At 46.7% G+C, this 14,749-nt stretch overlaps 1 protein-coding gene across 9 annotated transcripts in view; it reads left to right on the top strand.

Annotated features, from left to right (window-relative positions):
- The window catches only part of ARVCF (ARVCF delta catenin family member), a 482,167-nt gene that overhangs the window by 225,818 nt on the left and 241,600 nt on the right, over positions 1–14,749 (top strand). Inside the window, exon 1 of one of the 9 annotated variants that reach the window (XM_048514628.1) lies at positions 12,429–12,882. The exons of the other annotated variants lie outside the window; for them this stretch is intronic. Within the exon in view, the coding sequence (XP_048370585.1) occupies positions 12,862–12,882 (21 nt within the window). The 5' untranslated portion in view covers positions 12,429–12,861. Of the gene's footprint in view, positions 1–12,428; positions 12,883–14,749 lie in introns of those variants that run through there. 9 annotated transcript variants of the gene reach the window in all.

The raw sequence follows: 14,749 nt of genomic DNA, 5'->3' as shown, positions 1-14,749 counted from the left end.
AATATGGTGGACTCACGTGGAGATTGGCAGTCTTAAGCATCACAGAGCTTACTTTCAAATAACCATGAAAAGGGCCAAACAACAGATAAGGTGATATAACTTTAAAAGAGTTCAAACATTAACTATGGGTTGGATTCTACGACTGTTTTCAGCTATTAGATCCCACAACTCTCTTCTTCTAAGTCTCCCTTCAAGGCAGAAAGACTCTGCCCAATGTTTTGCTGACAGAGAGAGGCTTCCTCTGATGGAGAAGACCATTTGTCAAAGCAGATCTTTCTGTGTTAGAGAAACACTTGGCGGAAAATTTTAAAGGTATTGGGGAGGGGGCGGCAGGAGCTCTGTCATATAAAGCAAGAAGAACGATGGAATTAGCAGAACTTGTTAGCGGCTCTTAGTGCTACTTTTCATATTTTTATTAATATTGCTTTTATTTGTTGAATCTCATTTAGCTTCATTGCTTATTACAGGACCACACACCACAGGGACGGCCGCTTGAAAATCTGTGCACTTAGCCTGTTGGATAAAGCAATTTGCTTTGGTTCCTAGTGGTTCTAAGAAATCATATTTAGCATGGTCAAAACCTTGCTCAGCATTTTACTTGGCGCCAAATATCGCTTTCAGAACTTTGAACCTTAGTTTCCAGTTCTGGGTGGCATGCAGGCAACTTATAGGTTGGTCTGCAGTGAAATATTTCTGGTTTGGATGTAATGGCAAACTGTGCTTTTGGCATGAACAAGGAAGTGGGGGTGGCTGGATGAACTTCATGAGAGGAAGAGAAAAGGCATCATGCTTCGATATGAAGGACCAAACCGTAGTTCGCAATGAATATCAATCTACCGTGTCTACATCTGCTAGCATATACATTTGCACCTCTTCTAATATTTGTACCTGCCAACTTTGGGGTTCCTTTGAGACAATGGAAACTCTACCCCCTGATTCCTGTAAATTCCTCTTTGTTGTTGATATCTTTGTGCTAGAACTTGCAGGACTATCCCATAAAAGGCAAAAATGCAAGGCTGTCCTTGGATTGATTTTTACGTTAATGCACAATAGGGACTGTTTGAGGATTATTTACTCTTTGTTGTTTTTTTGCTGTCAAGTCACAGCCAATTTATAACAGTTCTGTAGGGTTTTCAAAGCAAGGGACCAGCTGAGGTGGTTTGTCATTGCCTGTCTCTGTGTAGCAGTTGACAAGGCTGGAGTTACTTAGGCCATCCAGGTCAGGACATTAAGTGTATTTATAATAGAACGGGGACATCTAAGGGTTTTCAGTAGTGGACTACATGATCTATGAGCCTCAGGGTCATGCATCCATCCTGAGTTTAAGACCCTTTGCATACAGCAAATTTAAACCGGGTTGCAGCCGGGATAAACTAACCTGGCATAGCCACGGGCTGTTCGCATGGCTGGCTGCCCCCTGGACAGCCAGTGCATCGGCCGGGGCACGTGCTTTCGCATGGAGGCACGTCTGTTTTCTTAAACCTTACCTCCTCCCCCCCCATGCACAGCTCTGCAGGCAGGCACCCATGCTCCCCCCGAGCCTTACTGCAGGCAGAAGTCCCTGCATGGCTCTGCAGAGCCGGGAGGTAAGGGGAAAAAAACCAGCTGCATAACGCGCTTCTCAGCCATGGCCATTTGCTTGGCTGTGGCTGTGAGGAGTGTTAAAACAAAAGAATTGCACATCTTGCGATTCTTGTAAAACCTGAGTTGAGGGAGAAAACTCGGGGTGAACTTGCATTAGGAGCGGGATCCGTGCAAAGTCCCCCCCAAAAAACATGAGTTTTATCCCGCCCTTAATCTGTGTTTATTGGCCTGTCCGGAAAGGACCCGAGTCATTCATTAACTCTGATATGGCACTGTCATCAAATGTGAGGAGTATATTGGAGGCTTTATTCATACCTATTTTCCTGTTGTCTGTAGTTCTGTATAGCTCACCAGTTTCATGATGTATGGAGTTGAATTAAACGTAAATATTTCAAAAGAACTAGACCATTGCTAACAAAAATCTCAGTCACTGGGGTCAGGTGGCCTTCATTTGGCCTGTGGGCTGCATGTTAGATGCTGGTGTTAGAGAATTTGGTTCATTTTCAGTTTAGCATTTTACAAGAAGACTGCTTTCAGTTCTGATGGAAGCCCTTGTTATTGATCCGTCATCACTGGACCTGCAGAGGTGATCTACCAGAGAACATTGTAAACTGTTAGATTTTTGTAACACAGCAGATGCATCCAGTATTGTGTCTTTATGGGGCAGTTTGAAAGACTAACAAGGTGGCCCACCAGGAGGAAAAGAGAATTTAGACAGGAAATCAGCAGGATTGTCCAGTGATGTGAAACTCGGTTATGTAAAAATTTTAAGGATGTGAGAGAATCCTTTGATGGCGCTGGCATCAAGTCAGGGAGAGAAGGGTTGGGGAACTACACAATTTATAGTATTTTTTAGGGCGGATACAGTGCTGTCAGTGGACAGAGTTTAGTCAGGTACATTTCTCACGTCAAATTTTTGACGCGGGGAGGATTGCTGGCCCTAGGATGGCAAAATCAGGATCTTGAAAATCATTGCTGGGGTGGGATGACAAAGGGGTAGAGGCAAAATGACAACCTCAGCACAAAATGTATTGTAGAGGGCTCATATGTGAAAGGGGCGAAGGGAGCCTGCTGCATGTCCATTGTTCTTAAAATGCTTAGTCATTCAAATTGACCTTGCTTGTGTAGCAACTGGAAACTGTGTCTGTCGTTTCCGTAAGCAATACTGATCTGACAGCTGATTCATGACTTGGTCAGAGGGCTACTGTACATTCTATGTATTTTGTGGGAGCTACATCAGCTGCCATGGGGCTTCCCAGCTTAATTACAAGTGATGGTAATCAATAATTTAAACAGTGGACTGGGGCTTAAAATGAATGTCTGTCCTGAATATCCCCTATGAGAAATGGTGTGGCGCAGCGGATAGAACACTGGGCTAGGATCCTGGGAGAGTTGCATTCAAATCCCCACTCTACCTGGCAGGGTGACCTTGGGTCAGTCGCATTCTCAGCTTAACCTGCAAGGTTGTTGTTGTAAAAAAACGGAGTGGAAAACAATGTTCTGAGCCACTTTGGTTCCCCATTGGAGGAAATGTGGAATATAAATAAACCCATCAAAAAGAAATACAAATAGATGTGCACTCTTAAGGTTTTTGAACAGCTCTTATTGCATGTGCCACCTTCTGCAGACATTCGAGGGATGGCTACAATCCTACTGAAAATTCTGATTACAGACTAATCCACTTCTGGTCTTCAGCTGCAGTTATTTAATTGGTGCCTTATACCTCACAGGATCTAAATATAGATCAAACTAGTGATACCACCAACATTTTTTAAAAATTGATGAGGTTTTTAGGAGACAGGGAATAAATAAAGTGAAATGGAAAGAGAGGAAGAGGGGATAGATATAGTGAAAATCAAAATTAAAGGGGGATGGGGGCTTTGTGTTGCAGGTTGAGGTTAAAGATAGGATCCAGGTCTGAAAAGCATAGAGATTCTTGTTCTAGCAGGTTACAGTTCGGGAACATTATCAGATTTCATGAACATACGGTTTCACTCTGAATGTTCCAGTTTCTGCCATGCTTACTTCCTGCTTGGGACAAAACTGCAATTCTCTCATTTTTTCTAGACCACTGCTAACAAAATATAATAGAAATTTTGCCATTCAATTTGACATCTCATTTTTGCATCAGTATTTCATCATTATTTATTTACTTCCATTAAGCCCCACTTTTCTCTCTGATGGGGACCTGAAGTGGCTTATGACACCGGCTGTTTCCACAACCCTATGAGGTAGGCTGGGCTTTCACAGCTAGCGGGGATTCAAACCTGGGCCTCCCAGATCCCAACCACTACACCCTGCTGGCACTCATAGAAGCCAAAAACTGCAGCCAACAAACGAACAGCATAGAAGAAACCAATACTGTGTGAATATAAGGGAAGAAAAATGGGCTAATTGAGGGAAGCACATAATGATTATGTATCAGAGCAGACATAAATTTAGAAAGGGGGTAACAAGTGTGCTTCTTCTAAGCCTTGATGATGGATCCAGGAGACAATAAAATGGCCCAGTGTTTGTTGGCAGTAGAAATTTTCAGGCCTCGGTGCGCCATATTTCGGAGAGTGTCCGTGCTCAGAAACATTACAGTGTGTTTGGCAGCTGTAAACTCTCTGGCCTCCTCAGTAGTGGAGCCAAGCTATTGGAACTCCCTCCCCAGGGAAGACCCATCTGGCTTGCATCGTTCCAGTTCCAGTTTTTAATGAAGCTTGCCAGGACCTTCCTATTTAGGAGCATCTTTATGGCTTGGCTGAGAAGCATTTAACTGGGCTTCTGGGTGTCTGTCTCGCTTTTACCCCTGTTGATGGATTTATGGTGTTCATGTTGTTGTTCTGTGTTACAAGGTGACATCAGAGCTGAATAGGCAAAATAGTGGGGTCTAAGTTTTTAAATAACTAATGTATGCATGATGAGTATTCAGAGCCTGCTCTGAAGGGACCTCAAATGCTCTTCTAAAATAAATTAGCCAAATGAAGAATGTCTTTATATGCGTGGGTCATCTAGTTTGCTGCCAAAACATGCCAGTAACACAGTCTTAAGCTGAACATTTGTATAACAGCTCAGTTCAAACACGTTCAGTAAGGTTTTGGGGTTTCAGCTTTGGCGAGTCGAAGGCTTTCACAGCTGGAATCAACTGGCTGTGGTGGGTTTTCTGGGCCACACGCTTCGGAAAACTCACAACAATCTAAGCTCCATTCATCAGATAAAAAAACTTGTCTCTAATGATGGGAGTGCTGACTTTCAAAAGCTGACCTTGTCAATCTAACCCACCTCACAGGCTTGTTGTGTGGATAAAGCAGAGGGGAGGAGAAGGGTGTAAGCCACTTTGGGTCTTCATTGGCTGGCTATAAATTAAGTATATAAATCAATAAAATATGAAGAGCAACTGGTTTTCAGTTGAAGTCTCTACTCAGTTGTGCTGGTGTTAGGTCTCGCTCCTTGAATCAATAAGCAGACTCTGGACTGTCGAAGGCTTTCGCAGCCGGAATCACTGGGGTGTTGTGGGGTTTCCGGGTTGTATGGCCGTGTTCTAGCAGCATTCTCTCCTGACGTTTTGCCTGCATCTGTGGCTGGCATCTCCAGAGGATCTTCCAGTCACAGATGCAGGCAAAACGTCAGGAGAAAATGCTACTGGAACACGGCCATACAGCCCGGAAACCCCACAACACCCCAGACTCTGGACTGTTGATCGGTAGTGTTTATTGGAAAGGTAACAAAGCACCCAGCTTGGAAGAAGTCAGTTCTGCCAGACCTGGCTTTGCTGAGTCTCTTTATCCAGAAACGATCTCCCCTCCCATTTCCCCAAAGAATGTGAGAAAGAGTTACACCGGAGTCTAAGCTCCCCAAGGGCAATGACAGATAGAGATAAAGCCTCCTACCCCCATAGAACAGCGGAAACATCCCATTTCCTATGGGAGTAGAGAGTGTCAGGGATAAGCCTAGTTATCTACCAAGCGTGCGAAGCCATGAAAGTAAGACCAAGGAAAGAATGTTCCATTACAGCAGAGGTAACATATAGCAGGCAAAGTACATATATCTAAAAGCAGTCACATTGACCGGAATGTATCTCAATCACCCAGATACAGTCATTGTCTGTATATTATATAGCCATGGCATGGAGTTAGGAGTGCATCTCAATCGACTAGGTGCCATCCCTGACAGTTGGCTAGGTTAGTGTTGATCAAGTCATGTTCTTAATGAGATTTTTAAAAACTATCTCCCAGTATCTTCTGCTTTTATGGAGCAAGGCTTTGGTTTGTTGGTAGAACAGCAGCTTTGCCCAGAAAAGGTTCCAGGTCAAAGCCTTGGCATCTCCAGTTAAAGATCTCAAGTAGCACGGAGGAGCTTCTTTCCCTGAGATCCCAAAGATCCACTGCCAGTCAAAACAGACAGCACTGAGCTACTCGGTGTGTTAACTGCATTTAGGCAGGTTGCTATAGGAAGGCTCCATGTTTAGGTTCCTAAAACAGCATGGATCCTAGTTCTCTCTGGCTCCACCGAGTACAGCAGGAATTCCCAACAGGTAGCTCATGAGCTACCGCAAAGTGGTTCAAACTTCCCTTAGAGAAGATCCAAGAAAAGCTTATGAAAAAATATTTCCGATACTTTTTAAAAAAAACCCAGCATTTTTAATAGGATTTTTCTCTTGCTGCTGAGATGGTTAGTTTCATTTCTGGTGCTTTTCCAAATCAATGCTGGGTTTCTAGGACAGAACAAAACCCCATAATATGGTGCCGGGAAGGGAGTAGCTGAGGATATTTTTCATTGCTCGTATATAGTTCTCATTAACTAAAAGGCTGGCAACCTCTGTTGAACAGGAAATAGCATGGGGAATAGTGGGGGTCACTGGCATGGGGAGAAAGCACGTGGGTGGAGACTGGAATGCTACCATTTCAGGGAAGTCATCCTGTAGGAGGAGGGCAACTAAAATGATAAAAAGTCTGGAGTCCATGCCCTACAAAGAGTGGCTTAGGGAGCTGGGGATGTTTAGTCTGGAGAAGCGAAGGTTAAGGGGGGACATGATAGCCATGTTTAAATATTTGAAGGGATCTCATGTCGAAGAGGGAGGAAGCTTGTTTTCTGCTGCCTCAGAGACTAGGACACAGAGTAATGGATTCAAGGTGTAAGAAAAGAAATTCCACCTAAACATTAGGAAGAACTTTCTGACGGTCAGGGCTGTTTGACAGTGGAATTCACTGCCTCGGAGTGTGGTGGAGTCTCCTTCTTTGGAGGTTTTTAGAGAGAGGCTGGATGATCATATGTCAGGAGTGCTTTGATTGTGCTTTCCTGCATGGCAGGGGGTTGGAATTGATGGCCCTTGGGGTCTCTTCCAACTCTGTGATTCTGTGATTCCATAATAGTATTTTTTTTTAAAAAACAACAAACAGAAATATTCCTATTCCAGAACAAGCCCACATTCTTTAAATAGAAGCTGCCGTGTCACCATCATGACTGTGGTTATAGTAAATTCATAAAACTCTTCAGTGAGGAGAATCGGTGCCCATGAATGCATGCTGCCCTTGCAGTATGAGGCCTTTGCAGTGGAGTCCTATGTAAAATTACTCCTGTCTACGCTCACTGAAATGAATGGGTTTAGACTGGAGTGAGTCTCCATAGAATTGCACTCTTGATCTATCAAGGTCAGCATTGTCTGCCCCAACTGGGATTGCGTCTTTGGGGTTTGGGGCAGAGGTTTGTCACATGATCTACCTTCTTCTATTGTTTTGCTGCCAAGTTGCAACCAACTTATGGTGACCCCAAAGGGTTTTCAAGGCAAGAGACATTCAGAGGTGGTTTGCCTGCCTTCCTGCACACAGCAGCCCTGGTGGTCTCCCATCCAAGTACTAACCAGGGCTGGCCCTGCTGAGCTTCATGAGACTGGGTTAGCGTGGACCATCTGATTCAGGGCCACATTGCCTACTACCTGATTCTTTTAACTTGAGGTGCTGGGAGTGTTGGGGGAGGCATGCAGAGAGGCATCTGCTGGGCATGCAGAGGTCCAAGGTTTGATCCTCAGCATCGCCAGTTAGAGAGCTAGGTGGCAGGTAATGTAAAAAAACAGAAGCTGAGAACCTGGAGAGCCACTGCTGGTCTGAGTAGACAATACTGACCTTGTTGATTGATGGTCTGATTCAGTATATGGCTGCTGTTCATGTGTGTGATTGAACCCGAGATCTCCTGCTTGCAAAGATTTGAAGGTTTGTTGCTCTCAGTGATGGTTGGCCATTATTTACCATCTCTGCGAGTGGTGGTTGGCCATTATTTACCATCTCTGCGAGTGGTGGTTGGCCATTATTTACCATCTCTGCAAGTGGTGGTTGACCATTATTTACCATCCCTGCAAATGGTGGTTGGCCAATATTTACCATCCCTGGTTGGCCATTATTTACCATCCCTGCGAGTGGTGGTTGGCCATTATTTACCATTCCTGCGTGTGGTGGTTGGCCATTATTTACCATCCCTGGTTGGCCATTATTTACCATTCCTGCATGTGATGGTTGGCTATTATTTACCATCCCTGCGAATGGTGGTGGGCCATTATTTACCATCCCTGGTTGGCCATTATTTACCATCCCTACAATCCTGTTGTAAAGTAGGTATGAAATTTGAAATTTGAAAGCCACCTGTGGAAGTTAAACTAGGCTGTATGGTTTTAAACTGTATGTTTTTAATTTGCATAGCATATACTTAATTAGTGTGGTGTATTTTGTTGGAAGCCGCCCTGAGTCCGGCATAGCTGGGGCAAGGCAGGGTATAAATGGAATAAAATAAAATAAAGACCCTCTGCCTCCGAATCACAGCTGTGCCCCTGGGTACAGCCCTGGCACTACCAGCATCAGGAATTAACAGGGTTGGGCAACTTCCGTGGCCCCAAGACCACCAGATCCTGAGCTATCCTGTTGTTCCGTGGAAGGATGCAGACCTTCCCATCTGCCACTCACTGTGGCAAAGGCCATGAGACCTGGGACGCCAGTCCACAGATGCTAGCAGGAAAGAAGGGGAGGTCCGTGTTCAGCACCTTCCAAAACCTGGAACTTATTTTGGTTCAGGAAGTGTAAATCCCAAATCAGCTGGAGCAGCCTGACTCTCTTGCATACTCGGCATTTTTCACAAGCCTCTTGTTTTTATTGGATGAATTTATTCCTTTACATTTCTGTTTTGGGATATCCCTTGTTAATTCATGTCTAGCTGGAAAACCTCCTGTGCCAAATCAATTTTATATTACGGTATACCTTCTTTAAAAAAATCCAAACTGCTAAGATTTTAAAAGCGGAGTTAGACAGTGCCCTAGCAGAAGCTTGATTTCATAAGTATAGAAACAGTAGAACAGTACGACTCCCCTCGCCCAAGGATCTTTGTAATAATGACATTTGATTTGCTGGTTGTGGAATGCACAGCTACAAAAACTCCCTGAGAAGCCGTATGGTCCAGGTGTATCCCATTTCAGTGTTTTATAGGGACAGAAAAGGTCAAGATTTAACAGTCTCTGAATGCTTTTTCTTCCCTCGCATGCTTGTCATCTGGCTGATGCAATCAGCAAATTATATCCTCAAACAGCACAAGTATTTTCTGAGAGGCGGAGACTCAGGAGAAATGGGGTGGGGGAAAGGGGGAGACAGGGAAAGGAGGGAAGGTGAAAGAGGGGAGCTTGCCGTACAAATGCCTTCTCTAAAAATAGACAGAAATCTATGGGACCCACCTTCCTCATTTCTCTGTTTGTGTCATTGGCTCTGGGTTCCATACATCCCTATCTTTGGCAGGGGATAGTTCACACACTTAACCAGTCTTTGGTTACCAACATGGGAAGGAAGGTGGCATGGTATAGCCTGATCTCATCAGATCTTGGAAGCTAAGCCGGTCAATACTTGGAAGGGTGACCACCAAGGAAGGCTCTGCAGAGGAAGTCAATGGCAAACCACCTCTGTCTCCACTTGCTTTGAAAGCCCCTTGCTGGGGTCACTGTAAGTTGGCCGTGACTTGATGGCACTTTACAAACACATAGTTACCAGCCCACAGAAATGATTTTACCTTTCATCACATTCCCTCCCTCCTGTTTGGGTGAAGGCTGTGGGTTAGCAGTGGAGCATTTGCTTCGCATGCAGAAGATTCAAACCATGGCATCTCCTCTCGAAAGGATGAGGTAGTATGGGATAGGAAAATCTTCTACAGGAGACCCTGTAGACCTGCTGCCGCTGTAGGAATGCCAGCTCTGGGTTACAAAATGCCTGGAGCTTTGGGGTGGAATTTGAAGAGGAAAGGCATGGTATAATGCAGGGGTGTCCAATTCTGGCACCCCAGATGTTCATGGACTATGATTCCCATCAGCCCCTGCCTGCATGGCCAATTGAATCGTAGTCCATGAACATCTGAGGTGTCAGAGCTGGACACCTCTGGTATAATGCCATAGGTTCCACCCCCCCAAAGCAGCCATTTTCTTCGGGGGATCTGGTCTCTGTCATCCAAGAGATCTCTGGGTCACCCCTGGAGCCTGGCAACGCTAGCTGACAGAGCAGATAATACTGATGTTGTTGGGCTAGTGGTCTACGTCTGCAGGAAGCAGCTTCATGTGAACCTGTGTCAACTCTTCAAGGAAGTGGAGGAAGCATAACGTTCAATGCCATGCCTGAAGAAAATGGTGCCTGGGGCATGTCCTGAAATTTTGCCTTCCTGGGTCCCTGCAATATTGTGCCCTTCCCCCCACCAAAAAAAATTGCACTCCTACCTGATCCAGCAGCAAGCAAGCGGGTGGGGTGGGGTGGCCGAGTGGGGTGGGGGGCGGGCAAGCAGTGGGCAAGCAGCACGGGCTGGGCACGTGGAGCGAGATCTGCTGGGGACTGTGTGCAGGGGGAGAGGGAGGGGCAGGTGGCCAAAATGCACCCCCATGTGACCCAGGCGAATGGTTGCATGCCCCCTCTCACCCTCCTAGATAAGCCATCAATAACATTCCCACTTGATCCTCACCAGCGCCTTGTGAGGTTGGTTTTTTTTTAAATGTCTCTCATCTGTTTGCATGATTAAACTATCAATTGAGGGATGATGAATCAGAGGCTTCACAAAACTTCGGTGCTAATTAAAATCAAGCCAACAGACAGATAAAGTCAACGAGGGCTAGAAATAGAACCCTTTTCTGCCACTGTACTTACTGTCTGGAAATATCCTCCAGAGGAGCTGAAGAAGATAAACTCACGGCTGCTCTTCTGTCAAAACCTTCCTGTTTACATTAGACTTTGTCATTTGCATTATGATGACATTGCGGTGGTTCGAATGGGTTTTTAACGTTTGCCACAATGTCTTTTAAGTAGAAGAAGAAGAATTTGGCTTTATATTATCTCCTGTAAGGAGTTTCAAAGTGATTTACAAACTCCTTCCCTTCCTCACCGCACAACAGACTCCCTGTGAGATGGTTGAGGCTGAGAGAGTTCAGAGAGAACTGTGACTGGCCCAAGGTCACCCAGCAGTTTCCTAGGACACCTTTGGTTGTCGCTGGAAACCACTTTGAGTGGCTGGAAAGGCAGACTGGAAAATGTAAACATAAATAAATCATTATTCAAAGAGAACAACTTGTGTCAGGAAAGCACATGAGAGGGATGGGGCTCCAGCCTTCATTCTTGTGCATGTCAGATCTGGGGTAAGTGGTTGCAGGATCAGTGGGTGGAATAATTTTAGTTTCCTAAAACAGTGTAGGAGGGAAAGCTGAACTGGGGCTTCTCTGTGCAAGAACTGAGAATAACTCATCACCCCACTTCTGACTATTAGACAGGGCAGGGGTCCTCGGTCCCAAGCTGTATACTATATAATGTATGAATCAGCTTCTACAGAATTACCCCCGCTGTTGTTCCATGACTACTTATCCCAGATCTGGGCTGTCCACAAATTAAAGCTTCTGTCCTGTCTCCCCACCCCCCAGCACCCACTCTCCGAACCCAGGTTCCGTATTTATCTTAATCCCCTTCTCCCAATTTGCTTGTCCACCTTTTCCAGGCACTTTATGAATTCAGGGTTCAGGTCTGTCTCCCCACACCCTCTCTCCTGACCCGGACTGCTAGATCTCTTTCCACCAGCATTTATCTCTTTTAATTCTTAATTTTTCCTCATCTGGCTTTCCACCTGTTCAAAGCACTGGAGGATGCCAACCAAAGCTTGTCAGAAAAAAAATTAAGATGTGACAAGAGTGGGATCCCCTATGGGTAATGGGGGGGGGGGGGGGGCAGATTCTTCCAGGGCAGTCCTCATGCTGGAAACTTGAAACACCCTTCTGCACATGCAAAATAATGTACTTTCAATCCACTTTCAGTGCACTTTGCAGCTGGATTGTACTGTGCGGAAGAGCAAAATCCACTTGCAAACTATTGTGAAAGTGGATTGAAAGTGCACAATTCTGCATGTGCAGAAGAGGGAAAAAGAAAGGGGGGGGGAGAACCTTGGCAAAGGCCTTTATGCTGGAATGAACTGGCTGTTGTGGGTTTTCTGGGCTGTGCGGTGTCCTGCACACTGTGCCATGAAAACGCCTCTGGCAGTGACCTGCCTGTGAAGATGCCAGCCACAGATGCGGGCAAAACGTGAGGAGCAAAAACGACCCGACCCCGGCCACGCAGCCTGGAAACCCCACCATAGCCAAAGGGGAGAGCTTGCCGAGAAGGCCGGTGTTGGGCTGGGGGGTGCGCAGCTGGCCTTTCGCCACTCCTAGAAGTGAGCGAGGAAAACAACCGAGTCCCCTCCCGCCCGATCATCTGCATCTGGGGCGCCTGCTGACGCTGCTGGGGAGCTCAGCCCAGCCCCCCTCTCCGGAGGAGCCGCTGCCGCCCGGCTGGGTGTGGCCCGGGGCGGCTCTCCGGGCGCTCCCAGCTGCGACTGTCAATTTCCGCCCCCGAAGCGACCTGGGGGAGTTGGCAGGAGCCGCCGGAGAGAGAGGCTGGTTGGGTCGGCGGCAGCCCCTTCGCCGAAGGAGATCCGCGCTGGGGGTCTCCTCCTCGCTTCCCTCCCTTCCTTCCGGAGATGAGGAAGGGGCGAGGGGAATAGAAGCACGGGAACCTCCCCCCTCCCTCTCCTCCCCTTCGTGGGAAGACGCCCGGATCGGGGAGGGGGCGTCGGGGGCGCCTCTTTCCTGCCCGGATCGGTTCCGAAGGGGGCTCTCCCAAGGCTGTCAAAACGGAGCCGGCTCCCTCCTGCCCCCCTCCCGCAAATCTGGATTGATCTGGGACGGCATCTCTATTTCCCCGGACATTTTTGCTTCTTCCTTTGCTCGGTAGGGACTGCAAAGCTGGCGAGCCCCCGGCATCCATGCCTGCAGAACTCAGACAGGTTAGTGGCTCAACTTGAACCCGCCTTCCTCTTTTCCTCGGGTCTGGGCGCAGGCTGGGAGAACGTGTTCTTGTTTTGGCGATGCCCAATTGTGTGTTTTAATGGGGGGTGGGGGATTTGCATGGGTTTGGCTGGAGGGAGAGAGGCTGTTTTCCTGGGCGGGCGGGCAGCTTACCTATGAGCCGCTGTTGGAGAGCCTGGCTTATCTGTCTCTTCCATGATCAGTGGGAAAGATGGGGTGGAGGGGTGTCTCTTCTGTGTTAACAGTTGCAACTGGAAGAGAAAGCGGACTATTGCGGCTTGTGACCTTCCAGCCGCTGCTCAGTAAATCTTTGGGCTCTGACCGGTCAGGAAGTGGGGATATTCCTTGCTCTGTGGAGCTGTGTCTGTTGGGCAGTGTCTGGGTCAGCCTTTTTTTCACCGGCTTGTATTTTTCTCGGTCTGTGCAAGGGGAAAGTGCAGAAAGAAAGCAAAGCGAAGTTGGATAGTTGATCTGTCTTTGTGACCAACACAAGTCGATAGCCCTACGTTAGACATGCGGCGTATTGCCCGGTTTCGAAGACAGAGACATGTAAGCAGTCGTACGCTGTGAGTTTTTTGCTTAGTTATCTTTAGGGAGAGCATCTTGCAAAGATTATTCCAAAAGAAGAGTGCCAGCGGGGAGATTCTGTGCTTTGGGTTTTCATGCCGGCCCTTGGTGCATGCAGAGGGGAAACAGTTTCCCCCTCTCGTTTTGCCATAGGGAAACGCCAAATGAAATACGTTTGCTGACATTTTGAGGAATGTGTATCTCTTTAGTCCAGGGAGGAAGAATGCTTGTCCTGCTTTGATCCTAAAGGTTTGGTGGACATCTTGGCAGCGGAAGGTCAAACAAGTTTTGAAAAGAGGGTCCTTGTTGCTCTTCAAGGGAGACTTCTGGTGTGCCTCCTGTTTGTTACATTTGTTCCCCCTTGTGTAATGGGGCTGTGGGGGATCTAAGGCATGTTTACCTACAAAGATGTTGCCTTGCGCAAGGGGGCTGGTGGAGTGACCTTCTGCTCTCTTGCAAACTGTTTGGAATGCACCCACCTCTCATGTAACACGGTTTGCTTTTTATGAGAACCAGGCGTCCTGCTTATATCGAGGGGTGAGTAGATGGGTATGTCAGACTCTGGCATCTGTTCTTTTCAAAATACTGCCTATCCTTTTTTTCGTAGGTTTTGCATTCTCAGTGGTGCTTGCCACCTGTGGATGTTGCAAAACACAAAGTGGTTTCTCGCTGCTCCTTTGTGCCAGCTTGACCTAAAACTGTTGCCACTGTCTCTTTGCATGGGGTCAGATGTTTATGTCCACAAAGGTAGCAACAGAAAGCCGTCCCTTTGGATATTTTCTGCTTGGAAGGGAAAAGGCCCTGGAAGTCAGGAGCAGAATGCTAATGAGAACATTCATACTGTAGCATTCTTCTTTTGGGGGGGCGACAGGAAATGCATGCGCTGTGGCTTGATGATTGTCAGTTGTCCCGTGCCGCTCTTATTTCCAGGGTCAAGCTAGGAGAAATCAGCATTATGGCCACAGTTTTAAATGGTGCGCCAGGTGCTTAGGAGAAGGCACCCGACTGCTTTCCTTCCTGTGTACTTTTTGCATAGCACATTGAAACTAAATGAGTTGGAGGATTGTTTTTATTTATTTATTTGGATTCCTCCTGAGTTTGGAACACTGGGTATAAGGAAGGTGCTCCTTGAAAAGACTTGGGTGACTCCAGAATTATATGCTGTCAAGGATAATATATTTTACAACTGCAGACGTTTTCAGCGAGTAAGGTTGGAGGAAAATTGTTGGGACCCTTTGCTCTCTCTCTGTTGTGTATGGTAGCCAGTAATATACAGAA

The sequence above is a fragment of the Sphaerodactylus townsendi genome, linkage group LG13, assembly GCF_021028975.2.
Source record: "Sphaerodactylus townsendi isolate TG3544 linkage group LG13, MPM_Stown_v2.3, whole genome shotgun sequence".
Classification (NCBI taxonomy): Eukaryota; Metazoa; Chordata; class Lepidosauria; order Squamata; family Sphaerodactylidae; genus Sphaerodactylus; species Sphaerodactylus townsendi.
This window is presented reverse-complemented; position numbering and strand designations above follow the sequence as displayed.